The sequence below is a fragment of the Rattus norvegicus genome, chromosome 14, assembly GCF_021556685.1.
Source record: "Rattus norvegicus strain SHRSP/BbbUtx chromosome 14, alternate assembly SHRSP_T2T, whole genome shotgun sequence".
Classification (NCBI taxonomy): domain Eukaryota; kingdom Metazoa; phylum Chordata; class Mammalia; order Rodentia; family Muridae; genus Rattus; species Rattus norvegicus.
The window spans coordinates 43,519,258-43,539,935 of NC_141547.1; the positions used below are offsets into that span (position 1 = coordinate 43,519,258).

The window sequence follows — 20,678 nt, forward strand, 5'->3', positions numbered from 1 at the left end:
GATGCATTATCTGCAAAGTGAATACAACAGGCAACATTTGAGGCACTTTAAATAATACGAGAGAGAGAGGGGGGGGGGGGTCAGGCCTGAATCAGCGAGCATTCTCACCTTCTCTGCTTCCAGGTCTCTTTCTCTATTCAATGCCCGAGACCGACAGAAGAAAAAATGCTGGGAAAGTCTCTCTATATTCCAGTGAAAAATGTACAAGGGAGAAACTGTGCCAGTATGTGACAACTGACAACTCTGGATGCGCTGTGAGGGGCCTCTTCACTCTGGAACGGTGGCCCTATATTTATAGCACATTTTGTCTCACAGGATGCATTTCTCTCACCGTAATCATGGCAGTCAGAAAAGCAGTATCTCTACTTGGTCAGAATCAATGTCGTCTCTGCTTCATGGATAGGGAGACCGAGGGGCTCAAGCATTAGAACTTCAAGAGCTTTGATCACAGAACCTAGTAGCTAGTGGCACCTTACATTCATGTGACAATGAGTTGATCTAAACTTTCTGGCTTTTAGTACTAAGTTTCCTCTAGTTAGAAGAGTAGATATATAGTAGAGTTCAAGGTAATTTCTAACTCAGAAACCAAGAGTGTTACTTAATCAATGCAATTTAGATAGCTCAACCCTCTGAACTACAAAGATAGCATTTATTAGTTTAATATCTTCTGAGCTATACAATCCACACGAATGCATATATAAATTACTTTGACCGACTAGCCAAGGACACATACCCATGGACGAGTGCCTATTCATTACCTGTGGTGCAAGGAGAGGTAGCCTAATGTAAGCCAAAAGCTTGCTGAGATCTTTCTGTCTCTGCTCCAAATCGTGCCGGACCCAGGTGAGAAGTGCATTCAGTATGGTCTCCTCATTGGGAATGTTCATGTCGTCACTGGCCAAGAGCTTGGCAATTTCATTGGCTGGGAGTAATACAAATTCCTGGTTTCTGATCACTTCCATGAAATGTTCCTAGAGGGAGAAAAATGGCAAGTAAATGATATTGTTCCTTTGAATCACCACTCTTTTAAGAAAAAAAGCTCAATTTCTTATATCAGGAATAGAATAATTTGTACTTTAGACACAATTTTATACTTTAGACTTGTTAGGAAAGAAAGCCCAGAAAAACCCTAACTTGTATCCCTTTTTAAACATGTGTGAGTGGAAACCTTGACAGGAAATTACACAGGCAACAACACTATGAAGTGGAAACACTGTCAGATGAGACATTGTGAGGTGGGAACAGTGTCAGACTACAACACTGTGAAGTGGAAACAGCATCAGATGATGACACTGTGAGTGGCCACAGTATCAGAGGAAGACATTGTGAGGTGGGAACAGTGTCAGATGATGACATTGTGAAGTGGGAACAGTCAGATGAGGACACCACGAAGTGGACCTATGACATTTATTTAGTGCTTTCTTCAAGTTCAGGAGTAGTTTTGACAAGACTTCTGAAGGAAGATTGAAAAAGGTGAAGTAAAGAGCAAGGATGAGAACTAATACAAGGCTTATGCACGTTAGGGAGTTTAGGCAACAGTGAAGGTGCCTCTGACCCAGGAATTGACTCCAGGCTGGCCAACTAAGACAACACTGGATCAAAGTCCTACAGCCCGCTATGGCAAAGCATGAGTCCTTAATGTTACTTTTTTTTTATAACCAAAGTGGCTATTAACGTTTTGTTCTAGTTTGTTTTATTTTAAAGACAGGGTCTACCTATGTAGCACAGGCTGGCCTTGAACTTGAGGTTCTTCACTCCTGGGATCATACGTGTGTGTCACTACAGATAGCTCACAAACACTCCTATGCTGTTTAGACAACCACCCAGGATTTCAGATCTATGAGGAAGACTTGAATCTTTCTAATCTGATTTATGCCAAGTTAGTTTGCTTTTAGCAAAAAGAGCCAAAGCAAAACTGTTAACCTAGCACATATTAGGAGGGGCACCTTAGACTGCCTGTGGCTGAGTCCCGACTGTGATTTGAATGGACACTAGAAATGTCCCAGGTGTGAAATAACTTGTTTATCACTATTATGTTAACTAATCTGGAGAGAAAGAAATCTCTTCTTAAGATCCTTTATTTTTATTTTAAAGTATGTGCATGAACACATGTCTGTGTGTGGGTGCAGGGGCCTGCAGAGGTCAGAGAGTAGAGTTACGGATAGTTATGAGCCATCAACATGGCGCTGGGAAATAAACATGGGTCTTCTGCAAGAGCAGGGCACAACTGCTGAACTCTCTTCATCCTGAAAGAAAGAAAGCTTTCTCTGTTTTGAACTCCACAAGTCTTAGTGCATGAAGAGCTTACACGGTGGATAAAAAGGACAAGTCTGTACAAGCAATCTCGTTAGGTTTCCCTTCTACTTCCTAACTATCTGCACATTATCAGCATACAATAGGGAAATCTATCTAAATCAGAGCTAGAGATAAGGCATATGAATAACTATCTTCCATATTGAAATGAGAATCATATTTTCCATTTAGCCTGTGGTAACCCAAGCAAGAGACTGATCTGAGATCTATCTTGGGCTGACATTCCTTTCCACAGAGTCTTAGGAGGAAAGCCATTCATGAATAATTAACTAAATTCAATTGCTCCAATTCATCATGATTTGTTAAAAGATACCAAAACGCATCTACTTTGGGTGATTGATTATCATTTTCAGGAACATATTTTAATAAGAGCTCAGTGCTGGAATGGCTTCAAGCAAACTGCTCTACTCAATTGCAGACTGACATTATCAGATGATTCGGGAACACACAGCAAGAGCCAAAAATGATCAAGCCTGGGCGGAGGCTATAGCTATAGCTCAGTAGTGAAGTGTTTGCCTGGCGTAAGTGAGGCCCGGCATTCGACACCCGCCCTGCAAACCTCTCAGCCATTTAGGGCACTCGTCATGTTCACTCTTAATGAACACTTTGCACAATGGGGACAAAGCCAAATGCCTGCTGATACTGATTCCCTCATCCTTTCTATGGTGAAGTGGCCCAAAGTCTGGTATGGGAAGTTGTAACTCAGTGACTATTAGGTAGGCAACATGAATGTGGGAGAAGACCATATAGTTGTATGCAAAGGTATTTAATACATACTGTTAGGTGGGAAGTAAGAAGATGCATTTCCGGCCATGGTATGGCCAGCCATGATGGCACACACCTGAGATCTCAGCTCTAAGGTGCACAGGGCTGTGATTTGAGGGTCCAAGTATGGCACACTGGATAGGCCACACCTCTGTACAGTACTAGTGTGACTTTGCTCCACTTTCCAACGGTAGGAACTGCATTTCCTCAGCAAGAGGAGGCCACTTGGAGAACTGTTGGTGTTATCCACTTCAGAGAAATGCCCTTTCACTCTCGTGTCGTTTATATCACAGAAAAACAGAGTTTTTTTAAAAAATAGATTATACAACACTATTAGAGCAAGTTTAAACACAGAGTTCTTCTCAGAAACACGGTTTTGCTCTAAAGGAGAAAAATTTGATGATTTTGTGAGTTTTCTAGGCTCAGCAATAAAATTTAGAATTTTTAAAAGATGAAACATTCACATTTACTCACTAAGACTGACATGAAGTAGTTAGAACGATAAAAGATTCTAGAATGTTCTTTCCTCAGGTGAAATGACATGTTCCTGGTCATGTTCAGCGACAGTGAGAACTGGAACGGAAGCTTCCAGTCTCTAGCGTCCCGAGGAGCTGTTACCTGTTCCTGCCCAAGAGTGTGCAGGACGTCTGAGCGTGCCCTACTGTCACACACTAACTGAGCCCAGCAGAACAGCACTACCTTCATCCGTCTCATATTTTCAATCTAGGAAACAAGCAGGCTTCAACGTATCAGACACTTGCTAGACTTACCCTTTCCCCCTTCAGAATTGCTTTTAAGCAAATGAAATTACTGAGGGATTTATTTAAACTGAAGATTGAATTTTGCTTTACATTCTTATTCAGTTCCCATAGCAACATTCAAATCAGACGACCTGCCTCTAAATTACTCATTGTTATTAGAGTTCCATCGCATATCTCTATTGAAGCTAAGTAATGTCAAGTAATGACCTTGACATAAAAAAAATCTGCTGCAACTAATTGGCTATGAAAATAGCTCTAAAAACATTCAGCTCATTTCAATTGGATTTGCATCTGAGTGTTAAAGCAGCAATCATGCCTATACTGTAAACAGCAGGAGTGACCTAAATGCATGCAGATGTTTTCACATGCATAAAATGTATAAGAGAGAGATGTTGGGCCAGAGAAAAGGGATAAAGGCACTTGCCGCCAAGCCAGAGGCCTGAGTTCGACTCCTCCGACCCATGTGGTGGAAGAAGAGAACTGACTCCTGCAAGGTGTCCTCTGACCTTTACGTGTGCACTTGCTCAAACACATATGCAGTAAAAATAGAATATGAACAGCCAGGCACTTGGGAGGCAGAGGCAGGTGGAGCTCTGTGAGTTCCAGGTCAGCCCTATGAAGACTATGAAGTCCTCCAGGACCCTGAAAACCACCGTGAGTCTCACACCAACCGAAAGGCTGGAAAATGGAAGACGAAGAGGAACTAAGTAACAATTCCTCAGCCTTGAATGTTCAAAGTTACACATCTGAATAGCTACACATGTCCGCCAGCCAGCGCTCGTCGTCTTTCTTCTCTCAGCAGCTGTACTGCTCTAGGGAAGTGGTTAAGCCAACACTCTGTAGTCACTGCGCTGCCAGGCCGTCCATTCCTAAGAAAACCAGCCTCCGCTGCCGTCCCCCTCTGTTGCTGAGACTGAAGGCAGGTCCTAAGAGACTCCATCAATACGCCCTATTCCCTTGCTATCCTAGATCAATCCACGGTCCACTATCTCTCAGGTTGCTGAATCGGAACTTCCTCTGGTTTACTTTGAACACACAATTCATCGCAGTTAGTGGGAGCATTGTTTTCGCAAGGTGACAAGCATTTGTGTGTAATCAGAGGCGTCTAAAGTAGAAGGTTTCCCATCCACCCTTTTACCCTTCATTCTCCTGCTTCCACTATGGCCACCATCACCAGTTTCCCCAGTGACCGTGAGACAGATCTGAAATTCATCCTTGTGCTGTAGCAGAATGTTTAGGAAATCCTGCTTTTAAAAGCAGCGCACCTGCCACCAGGGTTCTCCATCGGGAGTCACCTTGCTTGTTTTCCTTCCCAACTTGGTGCTGTGTCATAAACTTGAACTTCAAAACTTGTGGCAAAGTCACATGAAAGGAGCAACATGTAGCTAAGTTTTCAGAGGCAAGACGTGGGCCGGGGACGAGAGGACTTTCAGATTCTCAAGAGAATACATACCATAGTGTAATTGTGAGCCACTTTATGCAAATCTGTGCAGCCTTGGGCATCGGCAAAAGACCGAATCCCAAGGCAATTGGACGGGTGGAGCTGTTTCATCAGAAACTTGCAGCAGGCTTCCACCACCTGGGAGAGCTGGAGAAGGCATGCCGTGGACAGCAGACACTCGATGTTCTCTTCCTTCAGCTCAAGTCGGCCTGAATAGAAGGAGATTCATTAATGAGGGAGTGTCATAAATCCTGTTTTTAAACAATAACGGATGCTGACACGATTTCTAAATAAGAGCTCATTATACAATTACAGATCTAGAAGGCTTAAGAGTCCAGAAAGAAAAACAAAGTATTAAATGTGAATAATTGTATCCCTTCCTGACCTCTGCTTAAAAACAAGAATGGCCTGTTTTCAGAATTTTTAAACGTTGCACTAATTAGTAACTAATATCTATGATGTATAATTCTTAAATTTTAAATTTAAAATCTGGCTATATTACATGTGTGTGAGTACGTGTATGTCTCCGTACACACACGTGCACATGTGTGCACATGGAGCCAGAGGAAACTGTCTTGTTCCACCACTCCTTTGCTTGATTTCTAAACAGGGCCTGTTGCTGAAACTGGCACCCACGCTCTTCTACTGTGGCTGCCCAGCCAGCAGCATCCTGCCTCAACCTTCCAGTGCCAGGGTTACAGTACATACACCACACCCAGTACTAAAGTGGGTGCCAGGGAGCTAAAGTCAGGTCCTGTTTGCAGAGCATCTAATCCTATCCATCCAAGAAGCCATTTCCCCAAACCCATCTCATGCTGGTTTTCTATAAATATTTTAAGATACTATTAAAGGAGAGATGGCTCAGTGGTTAGGACTTGTGTGCTGCTCTTCCCAGCACCAGTCACATGATTCACAACTGCCTGTAACTCCAGCCCCAGGGAGCCAATGTCTCTGGTCTCCACAGCCACCTGTGTGTGTGTGTGTGTGTGTGTGTGTGTGTGTGTGATCATTTCTATAGGGCAAAAGTAGGCCACAGCAAAACACACAATTATAAAATCTTTAAAATGCATTATTCAAAAGCTTCATTGTGATAATTGTTTTAAAGGTTTAACAGAGATTTTAACTAATAAAGAATAGTATTCTTTATTCAGAGGTAGCAGTGAGCACTGCAGAATTAACTGAACTTTGTTATTCAAAGCAGAAATCTGAAATCTAGAGATAAAGGTGCCAGGAGCAGTTCAAGGCCATGCTTGGCTACATAGTGAGTTCACTGTCAGTTTGAATATACGAGACCCTGTTTAGAAAACATAAACAGAAGAGAAAGGGAAATAAATCAAATCTGCAGCCAAACTGCACGACACAAACCCAGAGGATGCCAGTTTGCACCTCCGACCTGTTACCTGTGTATGCGTACTGAATTAAGGACCACAAGGAGTTCGGTTCTACGCCTTCCATTTTTATTTCTTCTTGCCTCGCCTCCCTGACATCGTTAGTAAACATAGCAGCGAAATAATCTGAGACGGAAGACAGCACCAGTCTGAGGAGACATTAGCAAAGCAATCAATGAGCACATTAAGGCTGGGTGTTCATTAATAAATGCATTCTCTTCTGTTTTTATTTGGTGTGCACAGGAGTACATGGCCCTGGGAAATGCACCTTGCATTTGACAAATCCTTTCATGCTCTCCTTCCTGCCTTTGCATAATAAATTACCATTCCTGGAAATGTTCTGCTGAGGTAAATGATTTTACTGTGCAAACACCATTTTATGATATCCTTTTTAAAAAAAGCTGTAAGCACTTGCTATTAAGTTGACTATATATGAAAAAAATGTAAAGGTTATTTTTTTCTTTGTTAGTTTTTAAAATAACCTGAATTATCTTGGAGAGAAGTGAATATGCAGGACATAGTTGAAAACGGTGTTAGCAACTTTTATAATATTTTAAACTATTAATATGTCTATATTTTTTGTTACAGCCTGGTGTAATTAATAAAAAGATAAGTTCTGGGGCTGGGGATTTAGCTCAGTGGTAGAGCGCTTACCTAGGAAGCGCAAGGCCCTGGGTTCGGTCCCCAGCTCCGAAAAAAAGAACCAAAAAAAAAAAAAAAAAAAAAAAAGATAAGTTCTATAGGGCGAAAGTAGGCCACAGATAAATGGTGTCCCTCAGGCAAAGATGTGTTGTGTAAAATTGTTATTACTGAGGGAGGTGAAGACTTTAGCCTTGAGGGTGCCTTGGAAGGGGCAGTGGCTCAGTCCAAGGGCAGAGGAGCACACTCACCACACAGGGAACCCATGAGGACTCTGTGGGGCTCCTGCAGAGTGAGCAAGGAGAGTGAGGTTCCGACACAGAGTCCCAGAGATGCGATAGCAAGCCAGGTAGCACCGGCCACCAAATGTACTTCGGCTGGCAGTCACTGAAAGCTCTTCAGAGCTAGTGGCTCTTTGCTACAAACAGTGTAGGTCAGGAAGGAGCAGAGAGCCCGATGGGGCGCTGGTGTCAGGCACTGGTGTCAGCACACACTGGTGGCTGAGGTGATGAGCTCTGTTTCAGAGCCACTATGAGATGCCTCTAGGAAATTAACGTTGAAATCCTCCAAGAAACTGTGTTTGCAGCACAGACTTTTTACGGCAAGAATTTGTCAATAAATGTGTGCTAACTCACAGCTATAAACCCAAGTCCTGCTTTCTAGTGGGTTTATCTCCACTTTGAAGGGTTTTATGAAAAATTCTGGACAATGTTAATGTTGAAAGGCAAAAAAAAAATCTTTGTGATCAATGTGGTGATTAGCAATGAGTAACTGAACACACCAACTGGTCAGAAGAAATGAACAATTCTTTTCTAAACATTTCTTTTTACCTTAAGAAATATGTCGTTTGTGTTAAAGAATCAGTGGGGATCAGAAACCAAATCAGGGACTGGTGCCTAAGTGGTAGGAGAGCATGGCTGGCATGCAGGCATAGTTCAACCACAGCATAAAAGAGAAAAGAAACGGTTAGCATTTTACGAACTCTATTATGTGAGGTTCTTGGACTTTATTTTTTTTGTTTCCCCTTCTGGCTGTCCACTAACTCTAATTCCCATCAAGCTTATTTAAAGCATCTGATGTGTATTTAACATGCACAAAAACTGCTGTGAACGTCATCTACAGCAAACTGTACTGACTGACTGATCTGAGCCTAATGCCTGTGTTTCCACAACAGAGAACACAGACATTGGTATTCTGAAATTTCACCTGCGGTTTTCCACAGAGACATTCTGTGAGGCAGATCACCACCCTGAGGTCTAAGGGTGACCTGTACCTCACCTCACCACATGTAGTGTCACCTAGTGAACGCTTCACACATTCAGAGATGCAGAGGACAGTTACCTGTGAGCTGGAATCCTGCGATCGCCAGCGACTAAAATGACATCGCACAGTTGCTTGTGCCTCAAGTAGTTTTCCATTTTTTTAAATGTTTGCTCCGCATGGTTAAGGGCTTGAAAGAATTCATCCGATGAACATGGCTCCATAGTCTGGCAGGATGACAATGTCTGACTACTATTGGAAGTCCTGAAGAGAGAAAACACACATTTAAAAATAATTGCCATGCAATTAAAGCCTTTCTCCACCAAGTCCCTTTAAACCCTTCATGTGCACAAGCAGAGCCATCAATCAACATTAGTGGATAAGCACTCATTGTCTTTTATTCCCTTTCCTGGGCCGGGTCTCACAGCACAGGCTCACCTCAAACTCGCCATCTTTGCCTCAGGGTACCAAGCCTGGGATTATAGGGATGCACGCTTACGACTTTTGTGTTTTAATATCAGTGATGCTCTGGGTATGTGTGTCTTGTAAATACATGAATGAAGGTAGCACCAACAGCTAGAGCAATGTACATTCTTTGATTGCCATTTTTTTTTATCTTTAGTAAACTCTGTTACTCTGCTTGAAAAAGTCACGCTATATTCATACTGACGGATCTATCTCTTAATATATTTAATGGTGTCATCATCATCGTGTTTTGAGATAGAAGGTATCTTTTACTTAAACATGGGTTATTTTTCATAGAAGTTATCTATAAAGACACACTGCCATGAAAACAGCACTGTAAACAATCCTCTCAAAAACACAGACAAGCAATAATATATACTTTAAAAGTTAAGTTAGTTTAAAGTAACTGGAGGCTGGAGTCCAAGGTGCATGTGCAGGTGGACCACCGTACCTGCCTACATTTGGGTCAGTTAATACCTGGCATGGTTTAACTTGGTTATTTCTCAGCAGCTCTGTAGAACGCTGTATTGAAATAAGCTTCAGATATTGTAAGAGAACTATCTTAATAGAACTAATAACATTATCAAAAAAGGATAAAGTAAGATCTCAAGGATCTGAAGTTAGTAGGTTCCTTGCCCAGAGGTACGGAGTTTGGTCATGGTTGTGGAGACTACTGCTCCGTGAATGCCTTTTCCTCCTGGGAAATCTAGACTGCATTTCCCAGCCTCTCTTACGCATAGGTGTGCATGAGGGAGGGACATGCACACAGTATTATCTTAAGAGTAGGAGGAAAGTCACAGCCTCTAAGTTTTGAAGCCGCGGTTCTCTCTAAAACAGAGTAAGTGAAGTACTTCCTTCTTGGGGCTTTGATGAGTGTGTCCCACTTCCCATGGGTCACCCGAATGAACAGGAATGGCTGGCCAGGGAGTAGGCCGAAAGATTTGAGCCATATCATCCGATCGTAAACTCTAATCGATATTCAAGTTGAAAAGAACCATCATTATTTAATAGGTTGTCACTAAGCTATTATAGCCTTACTTTGATATCGAGAGAAGCCCCGTTCATCAGTAGACCATTTTATTTCTCATCAGGAACTTTCGGGAATTTTGAGTTGGAACCCCAGATAAATCTGGATATCATGGGGATCACTCACACTTGGGGCATCTCACTTGGTCTGAGGTCAAACACATAAACTATATTTTTCAAAAGCCATGAGGTGCTCCAACTATCTCCACAGGCTGAGGACCACTGGTGTACACTTTGGTTGGGAGGTAGAAAGCTGAGTGTACAATGAACCTGCAGTTCAAAACGCTGATCTGAAAGACAGAATCTTCACTTCCAATAGATGTAAACTGGATTTCCTAGAATAAAATGTTTAAATGAACTAGTAGAACTTAATGGAAGATTTGCCATCTTAAAAATGCATTACAGGTGAAATATTGTAGCCACTTTTACATTTTACATTTTTAGTCTCTCTCTCTCTCTCCCTCCCTTTCTCCCTCCCCTCTGTGTGTGTGTGTGTGTGTGTGTGTGTGTGTGTGTGTGTGTGTGTGTGTGTGTGTGTATGTGTTGTGAACGAAACTCAAGTTCTCTGGAAGCAAAACCAAGTGCTCTTAACTGCCAAGTCGCCCTAACACGGTACACCCAAACATTAACAAAACCGTCTTATCTTTCCAACTAACACAAGCTGTCAGCTGTTGTCACCATAAGGGAACAATTAATTACAGGTTTCTAGAGATAGGAATCACATTCACTACTTCAAATGAAGGAACAGAAGAAAGGCAGGCTTCTGGCTTGTAGTCTATGGAAGAGTCCAGCTATGTTCATGCAGTGCGCATGAACAGAAAGAACCAGAGCTGCTCAACAGACATCAGTGACTGCACGACCCCCCAGAAGGTCCTGCTTTTATTTTGTAAAGGAAGTTTGGATAATACAATCCCAATAAGTTACTCTCTTAAAAAATAGTTTACTGTACATCCATTCAACTATAAGGAATTAAACTATGCGCATCCCAACTCTATATAAGGACTTTACAACTAAAACAAACCTATTCTGTCATTTAATCCAAATGTCCTACCTTGCATATGAATACATCTGAGGTCCTAAATGGCTAACATGACCAGTCAAGGAATCACAGGGTGGCCAATTACTGTACTGGATCAGAAGGTGTTCAAACCGTCCAAATTGTCCACCAAAGACTGAGAATCTTAGTCCACCAAAGACTGAGAATCTCAGTCCACCAAAGACAGAATCCTTGCCTCCTTTACACTAAGTTCCAGAACTACAGTGTCAGCTCAAGGACTGAAGGTTTGACAGGAGAATAAAGGTCCACTGAGGGCAGGCATTAGAACTAAGGAATTCAGACCAAAGTCCACCCTTATACAACAGCTCCTCAGGTAGGTATGGGAACGGTTTCCATGGGCTTCCATCACGTCCACAGCTTTACACAGCTGACAAGTGAACGTGCTCCAGTGTGCTGTTGTTTTGAGAGCTGAGTTGGAGAGCACTGGAGGGTGATGGAGAGCATTTTAGGAAGATTCTAGAGTTTTTATCCAACACAATTGGCCATTTTGAAGCCATTTTCATTTAAAATAACCCACGGTTTTATTTTTATAAAATAAAAATTTCAACTCTTTAGTAGTAGGACTAGTCACACTTCAAATGCTTAAGTGGTGGGACTAGTGGGGGCCAGTGGAAATGTCTCATCAGTGCATAAAGTGATTGCACAGCGCTGGGTCAGAATCCTACCCACCTGGGTTCAAGCCCAATCCAGTCACTCATTGTATGGTCACTGGGCACGTTATTATTTCTTTAAGCTTTACCTTCTTCACCATCAGGATAGGAGCAGTGCACAGTATTTTATTTTAAACAATTTTTTATAGGGAGATAATGAAATGAAACGAATTCATGCGTAGTCCACTCAGGGTAGATACACAGTCAGGGAAAAGTTAGTGGTGGGAGATGGTGTTTTGCAGTGGCCAATGAAAGGCCTTTTGCTGATATAATGCTGTCTGGCTGTCTGTTAAAAGATAATCCCCATTATTACTGATTTTTATAACTTAGTTCATATTTCCTCTTTAAAATGGCCTTTGGCATCCTAACTTACAACAGAAACATCTGGGAATAGGTCCTTTGTGGAACATTTAAAGTATATTTCCCTCTGTTCTGCTCCGACCTTCCATGAAAACAGAACTTCCCTAGCGTCTCTGCTTAGTTTTGTTTATAGTACATTACTAATACAGTAAATTGCATTGCAAAGAACAGCAAGAAGTTATTAAAATCTTTTGTGTCAGACCTTCAGTGTGATGAATTATACATCAAGGAACATTTCCAGGCTGTATAGAAATGTTAAAATTTTAGTCTATGTCACTAAACTCGGGAATGAATTTAAGTCAGAAAATGGCTGAACACACAAAAACGAGCCAAGGGCCAAAGAGATTCAGATCACCAACTGTTTACACAGTAATTCCCAAGGTGCAGAGCTTGGTATGCGAAGGGAGGCATAGAAAGGACCTTAGTGAAGGGTCTGGAAATTGAACTTGTTTTATATGGTAGAAAACATCTCTCTGGCAACATGGCCCAGCATGTGTAATTCTCCAGATTTTACACGTATGTGCACACGTATATACACACGAAATGTGCCATGACACTCCTCCTCACCACACCATACACCCCCACTCTGGGACAGAATCTCCCTATGTAGCTGTGGCTGGCCTGAAACTTAGTGGTAGATCAGGCTGGCCTCAAGCCTGGAGATTGCCGACCTCTGCCCCTCTAGTAATAGGATTAAAAGTCTGTGCCACCATATCTGGCACAGTACAAGTTCCTTTTTTTTTTCTTTTCTTTTTTTACGGAGCTGGGGACCGAACCCAAGGCCTTGCACTTGCTAGGCAAGCGCTCTACCACTGAGCTAAATCCCCAACCCCTACAGTACAAGTTTTTAACGAAGTCATTATTTTTAGTAAAGTTTTAAAAAGTAACATAGAAATTATACTGCCTATGACTTTGAGTGAAGAGCTGCTCTGCTGCTGTGGTAAGCCTGCCTGGCTCACTCCCAGCATAAGTGATTGATGCTTGGCACCTGCATTATAACAGGTGACATCTAGAATCTATGCCTGTGCAAAGGTGCAATTACTGTTCCACTAATCTTCTAGCATCTTTCACAAATACTCACAGTCACAAGTATAAAATAAAATCCGAATTCATTAGTATAGGTTATCTGTCTTTCATTTTTTTTATGTATACTGTTCAGCATACTTAAACAGTGCCCTAAATTTATTTAATAAATTATAAGGGATGTACATATAGCATTGTGCAACTATAATTTATACACTACAGACAAAAGCCAGGACTGGCGGTGCATGTATGTAACTCCAGCACTTAAAGGGTGAAGGCAAGAGGATTAGGAGTTCAATGCCAGCTTAGGCTACATGAAACCCTACCTTAAAAACCCAAAACAAAGCAAACTGGACCAAATCAGAGCTATAAAATATAAGTAGAAGTGGAGATAGAAAACCATGACTTCAAACGAGCATCGCATGCATCCCTGGGCAGAGCTGCAGTGCTGGGATCCAGAGGGAGGAAAGATCCACTTGATATTTGGGAAGGCAGCTGACAGGGAAGTCTGTAGGGAAGTGCGGAAGAGGAGGAAGCAGGGCAGGACCCTTCCTCCCATCCAAGTGCCAACCAGGCCTGGCCCTGCTTAGCGTCTGAGGTCAGGAGCATTCAGGGTGGTATGGCCACAGACAAGTTCTCCCTTGTAAGAACTAGACAGTTGTATACAGAGAGATATCAACAGCTCAAGAATTATCTTTAGGGACTGGAACTGCAGCTCAGTGCTTAGCTAGGGCGAGGCCTTGGGTTCAATCTCCAGCACCCCTCAAAACAGAAGAGCATCTTTGTCCCTTCCCTTCTCAAGAAAAAAACATGTTTTTATTTGGGAATTCCCTCCTACCCCCAGCCCTGTAACGAACCATGGCAGGGAGATCTGTGACAAAGAGTTAAGATGGTTCTAAGAATCTTAAGTAGCCAGTATAAAGGGGGAAAGCTCAACATGATGCTGGGGGAAAATTAAAACAGCAACAATCACTATAAAATGACTTCTAGGATACAAACCTAGAACCTAGAAAACATGAGGTAACCCCAGGTCTCTGTACTAAGGAAATTATTATCTATGTAGACAGAGACTGAGCTGCAGGAAAGATTTTTTAAGGTTGTTTAGGGGAAAATACTGTGATAATCTAAACGTGTTGTTAGACAAAAGATATATCTAGATGCAAAACGCATGCTACATTCATTCTTAAAAGACTGAACATGGGGCCAAGGAAAGTGTTCTGTCAATGAAGTGCTAGCCATTCAAGCATGAAGACCTCCAGCACCCACATTAAAGAATGCCTCCGTAACCCCAGTTTTCACTCACTGCACTTTTTATTATAACCTCCAGTCTGTTCCTTTATTTTTATAATATCGACTTTCAGCTGGGCACGTGGCTACACTCAGGTAGAGAGTACATTTAAAGCCTCTCTTCTAACTAGCTGCAGCCACATGGCTGAGTTCTCCTCATCGACATTTCTCTCACATCCAGCCTTTTCTTCAGTCTTTCCCTCAGATGAGAATGGAGAGGGGAGCTGAATAAGTTTTGAGCACACAGAGGGGATATTTCTCTATGCTGCGGAGAAAGATATGCAAAAGGGTATGGGCCTCTGAATGAACTGTGAGGCAGAGACCTATCTGCCCTCGGCCACTGGTCCACTGGTCAACTGTGCTTCTGATAGTCTCGACAGATCATTTTAGTCTACGATCTATTTTATTAACACACTCATTCCTAAAGTTAAGTGACCAAATTATTTGGTTATGGGTCAATGTGTGTGTGTGTGTGTGTGTGTGTGTGTGAGTGTGTGTATGTGAGTGAGTGTGTGTGTGAATGTGTGTGTTTGTGTGTGAGTGAGTGTGTGTATGTGAGTGTGTGTGTGAATGTGTGTGTTTGTGTGTGTGTGTGTGAATGTGAGTGTGTGTGTGAATGTGTGTGTTTGTATGTGTTAGTGTGTGTATGTGAGTGTGTGTGTGTGAATGTGTGTGTTTGGTATGTGTGAGTGTGTGTATGTGAGAGTGTGTGAATGTGAGAGTGTGTGTGTTTGTGTGTGTGAATGTATGTAAGTGAGTGTGTGTGTGAATGTGTGTGTTTGTGTGTGAGTGTGTGTGTGTATGTGAGTGAGTGTGTGTGTGAATGTGAGTGTGTGTGTGTGTGTGTGTGTGTGTAGATACATGTGTGTCATTGTTTTCGTGTTTAAAACCTTAAAACCTCACTGTCCAGACTCAAACACAAAATAAGCAAAAGAAAATGTGATTGTTAAATAACATCCTTGGGTTCTTCTGCTTCAAAAGCCTGGAACTTAAAGGGTTGATTGTCGTTGAAATAGTGGCATATGCCTGTAATCTCCACATTTGGTAGGCTAAGGTAGGAGGGTTGAGTTCAAGGGCAATCTGAACTACATACTAAGATGCCATCTTAATATGGGGGAGGAGAAATAGCTCAGCAGTTAGGAGCACTGACGGTTCTTGCTGAAGTCTCAGGAATGATTCCAGCACCCACATGGCAGCTCATAACTGTCTGCAACACCGGTTATATTTAGGAGTGAACATATATTATATACTAATATATAATATATAATATATATATAATAAATTTGAAAGAGAGAGCAAAGAGTAGTATATAGGAAAGTTAGGAAAGAAAAGGGAAGGGAGGGATGGGGAGAGATGGCTCAGTGGTTATGAGCACTGACTACTCTTCCAGAGGTCCTGAGTTCAATTTTCAGCAACCACATGGTGGCTCACAACCCTCTGTAATGATATCTGATGCCCCCTTCTGGTGTGTCTGAAGATAGCAACAGTGTACTCACGTATATGAAATAAATGAATTTTTAAAAAAGGGAAGGGAAAATGTAATTATATTCTAATAGCAAGTTAAGTAACAAATAAAGAAACATACTTTTTGAAGATAATATCTTTAGAAAGGGGATGGATGGGGAGGCAGGAGTCTAGGATATCCCAAGTTGAAACAGAGTTGAAAGCAATTCAGTTATAGGGGTTCTAGTGCCCTCTTCTGGCCTTTGTGGGTACCAGCAACATGAATGATATACACAGGTGCAGGTAAACACTCATCACATAAAGTTAAATAAAGTAAAAAAAAACGTGTCTTTAAAAATACCACTGTGGAAACTAAACAGGTTACCATATTGAAGAGCTTAGAGCTGTGCCTCAGAGTTAAGTGCCACTCTGGGAATTTTAGCTATATATTTTTCTTCTTTTGAAGAGCTTAAATTGCAATGATATTTTGTGCACAATTGACTTTAAAAGTTCAAATATCCACCAGGTGTTAACACATGCCTTTAATCTCAGCACTCAAAGCAGAATTTCTGAGTTCGAGGACAACCTCATTTATAGAGTGAGTTCTAGGACAGCCAGGGCTACACAGAGGAACCCTGTTTCAAAAAACCACCACCAACAATAGTAATAATAATGACAATAATAATAATAATTTATTTACTTAAAATTACCTAATTCTACAGTGAGTAAGTAAATGATATGTAAACCATTTATTCCATGATCACATGGTAGTAGCCATGGACACCTTGAAGGCCCTGGTAAGAACTATCCTGGAATTAAGATTTTAGAAATCTATCCTACATAAGACATGAAAATTCTGTTACTTAAAGTCTGAAATCGCTCATGCTATCAAAAACACAAAACAAAACAACCCACAAAGTTTATATTTTAGTACCAAAGTTGACCTCCAACTAGGCTATAGAGTCAAGATGAAAGTTAAAAGCCGAGAAATGTTTATATGGTTCAGTGAAGTAGCAGTGAACGTGGTCAGAGGCCAGTGCTTGGGCAGACCTTTCAGCTAGATGAGAGCTGACAATATAGTCCTTGCATAGGAGACTGGCAGCCATTGCCTTCAGCTGCCCACATCTATGATGGCTGTTAGCATCATATGTTGATTATGCAAAATCACTCAGCTGTCCTTCCCCTAACCTAAAAACCAAAAGTTCTGTTTAAGTTCTGATATTTGTCTTGAAGACTGCTCCTAAGAAGAAATTAGTATGTTATGTGTGTGTCCTCACTGTATTTTTAACATTTTTAGATATTAATTTATAATGTGCTCAGAAGGTTTTCTATTTCACCATTTGCAAATATATACAAAAAGAATTGCTCCGAGTTATGTTATGTATAAGAATCTGATAAACGCCACTACAACTTCTTTGACCATAGTATCAATGGGCTTCGATTTGGTTATAGGACATCTGTTTAGAGGACTCTGGCTATTTAAAAAGCTGAGGGCAACAGATGTCTCCCAGGGACAAAGGTTAAAGCATCAACCAGAGGATTGACAGAAGGCATACAAACTGGATACACTTAACATAGGAGAACATGGAGATGTGAAGGACCAGACACATTGTAAACTCTAGACCTTTTTTTTTTTTTTTTTTTGGAATAAGATTGAAATGTTAAACCATCAAGAATAAGCTCTTGTGTGGCCCCTCACATCTAAAAATTCAGACGTTTTCTTTTATTACGTTTTATTGTGAACATAGTATTTTTTTTTAAGTTAGGTCTCTGAGGATGTGAACCATCTACGCCCATCTTTCACCCACGTCCTTGACTAGCACTTTATTTTTATAGTCCTATAAGTAAAAATATCAATGTAAGGTTCTTGAGGAATATACAACAACTATCTCTGGGTCAAAACAAAAATCTTTTCTTTCATAACTAACACCTAAAAATATTTCAATGTACACACAAAAGAGGGTTAAATTTTAGTATTCCTTGGCTATATTAACTATCTCTTATATAAGGAAGTTATATGCAAATTCTCTCAATATCAGACATGTGATCACATGCTTGGGCAGTAGATAGATGTTAATAGTTTTATGATCTAAGCTGGAAAAGAAGTGACTGTTTTGGTTTTTTAACATTATTTAAATATTCTTAATATATTGATTTTTTCAAATGGAATGATTATTTTCACACAGAAATTGGTAAAAAAAATTTTAAAAACTAAAAATTTGTTTTCTTTATGGCAAAAGTTTCCCCCTAGATATAATAGGATCATGTGTGTTGAGTTAATCTCAATATTAAAATTATTCATGACTCCTCTTCTATTCTGATAAAGGCAAGTCATGAAGTAATAAAAATTTTTAATTAAATATACTATTTGCCTAGGTAAGGTATTCCCCTCTCTCTATTATACAGATTACAGATGACTGGTCAGAAGTCCATGCTCTGAAGGTTAGAGGAGAAGGTGGAGACACTCTCCTAGCATGAGACACCAGAATATAGGAGTCCATTTGATCTTAACTCTTCAGGACGCCTTACGCGAACAATAACCAACGTAGAGATTATAACAATCAAATCCCGTAAAGAAATTTTAAAGAGGAAGAAAGTAATCGAATGTCAGATTAGTGGGCATTTGTGTCTTTGCGTATTGGAAATATCTTAGAGTGAGGATGTATCCAAAAGTTGACTTTCACTTGTTACACAGCATGTAAAACAGACCAAGAAAATCCACCCTAACGACAAGAAGGAAAGGAACAAAATCATGGTAAAATCACCAATGTTTTCTTCACTGCGTTTCTTCGAACTCATTTCCCTTTCTCTTTTACTGACCACATCTAGCACCCCGATGCACCACACCATGTTCTCTTAAACGCCCCTAAAAGGCTATCTTTCCTTTCCTTAAACAGTGTGAATTACTGTGGAGAGTGGGGGTGATGGGAGTGAGTCGGTGGTGTTATCCTTGAGAGAGACATGTTACTTAGTACTCTCTGTCTTAGTCTGCAGAGCTGCAATAGCCACAGGACAAAGACATAACCACAGAAAAATAGTATTGACAACTAAAATGGTGTCAAAAACTGGGAGCTGCAGGCTGTCTCTTTTTGTAAAACCTTCCATTTTTATTAAATTAAAATGACTCCATAATCTATTACAACCCCAAATATCATGAAGATGTATACTGCAGAAATGTCTTACAGTTTTACTGTGAATATAGAAACCAGATTAATAAAGCCAGGCAACAATGTACAAAACTGCTGCTGGGTATTATCGTCGAAGCAGGGTCAGATCTATACATGAAACGCAATGTATTTCAAAATGAAAGCTATTTGTTGCCCTTAAATTCCACAGAATTGATGTCGAGACATTTCCCAAATCCTAGCAAATGAACCCATCCACACCAAGATGCCATCCATGTAGTCAGTACCTGGGAAGCAGACGCGCACACATTCACAGATTAGCTAGTAAAAATTCAGTTATTCTCAAATACCATAGAGCATGTCCCCCACCCCCCATCTCTGACAGCAAGAAAATAATCAACCTGCTCGAGCTGGAATCAGATTCATTTTCCTCTTCACTAGTGCCATCGTCCACTTCTGGTCTATCCAGCCAGTGTGCACCGCCACAGCCTTCTGCTGTAAACTCAAATGCAGGGACATCGGAGGTGGATGCCATTGGCCAAGAAGGTGAATTCTGAAAATCCAGTTGGCTGGACCTCCGGTAACCAATTGAAGCCAAAGGCAGTTGTAGGTTACACGGATCTAAAAACTTTCTCCCACCGTTTGCTCCAGTCTGTCCTCGGCTCCAAAATTCTCCCTGCTGGCTGTCAACTGAAGAATTAGATGATGCCTGATGGCCAAACCACCTCCACCTGATTTTCAAAATCTGCTTCACATCAAACTCTTTGCGAGAACCAGACATCCTCAGAGAAACCGAGTGATCGTCTAGGCAACGGGCAAAAAGCAAGGCGCACAGATCTGTGCATCCAACCAAGACAAGAGGAGTCTATTCCCCGCTGTAGCCAACAAACAGCTTTAAAGGGAAATAAATCGTTGGGATATATATCCACATTTACTTTCATCCCAATATATCAGACTGTAAAGAACAAAGGATGATGAATAAAGATGAAGCACGGTGGAACATTCCGTTCAATCAGGGCAAACTCCGGTCCACCTATCCTGAAGCAGCCACAGCACTTTCCCAGCTCCCCTTTCCCGGTGCAGACCCTTAGCTCTCACAAACACTGACAGCATTCATTAAAGTCCTTTCAAATGCAGAACACCACCCCCTTTCTAAACCACAAATGACAGAGACTGAGAACACTATCCCAGAGCAGAGTCGAATCACAGCCTCCGGGGCTCTGGGTGTTAACCCTTTTACTGCTGAAACCAGAGCCGCAACCCAGAGCGTTTTCCTTTGTACCTAAAAGCCACTTCACCACCAGCGGTAGTTCCTGCTTTTAAACCGAGTTCCTAGATGAGATATCACAGAACAAGTTTTCTAAAAAGCATTTTAAATGAGACGAGTTGAGAGTTGTGAGGATTCTTGAGCTGTGCTGTGTGGGGAGGATGAGGAGGAGGGTCTAGGTTGGGGCTGGGGACTGCCGCTCACTATGCTCTGGTTTCCTCCCTCTCATCCCAGGGTACACAGTGATATCCTTGGGTAAGAGCTCATTTGAACAAAGGATGATGAGAACAACTAGAAGAAAAAGTTTGAAAATTACAAGGGACCAAAATATGTCAGTACTTACTCTTTAAAAGAGAAACCCTGACACCAATATCACTCTAATTCAAACAGGGCTACCTTCCTATTGAA

General features: G+C 41.3%; 1 protein-coding gene across 4 annotated transcripts in view; it reads right to left on the reverse strand.

Annotated features, from left to right (window-relative positions):
• Klhl5 (kelch-like family member 5) overlaps window positions 1-20,678 on the reverse strand; it is a 62,330-nt gene that overhangs the window by 20,379 nt on the left and 21,273 nt on the right. For 2 of the 4 annotated variants that reach the window (XM_087583083.1, XM_087583084.1), the window contains exons 2-5: window positions 8,649-8,831; window positions 6,681-6,817; window positions 5,293-5,489; window positions 759-971 (exon numbers count right to left, since the gene is read on the reverse strand). In XM_087583083.1, the coding sequence (XP_087439209.1) occupies window positions 759-971; window positions 5,293-5,489; window positions 6,681-6,817; window positions 8,649-8,791 (690 nt within the window). In that variant the 5' untranslated portion in view covers window positions 8,792-8,831. 4 annotated transcript variants of the gene reach the window in all.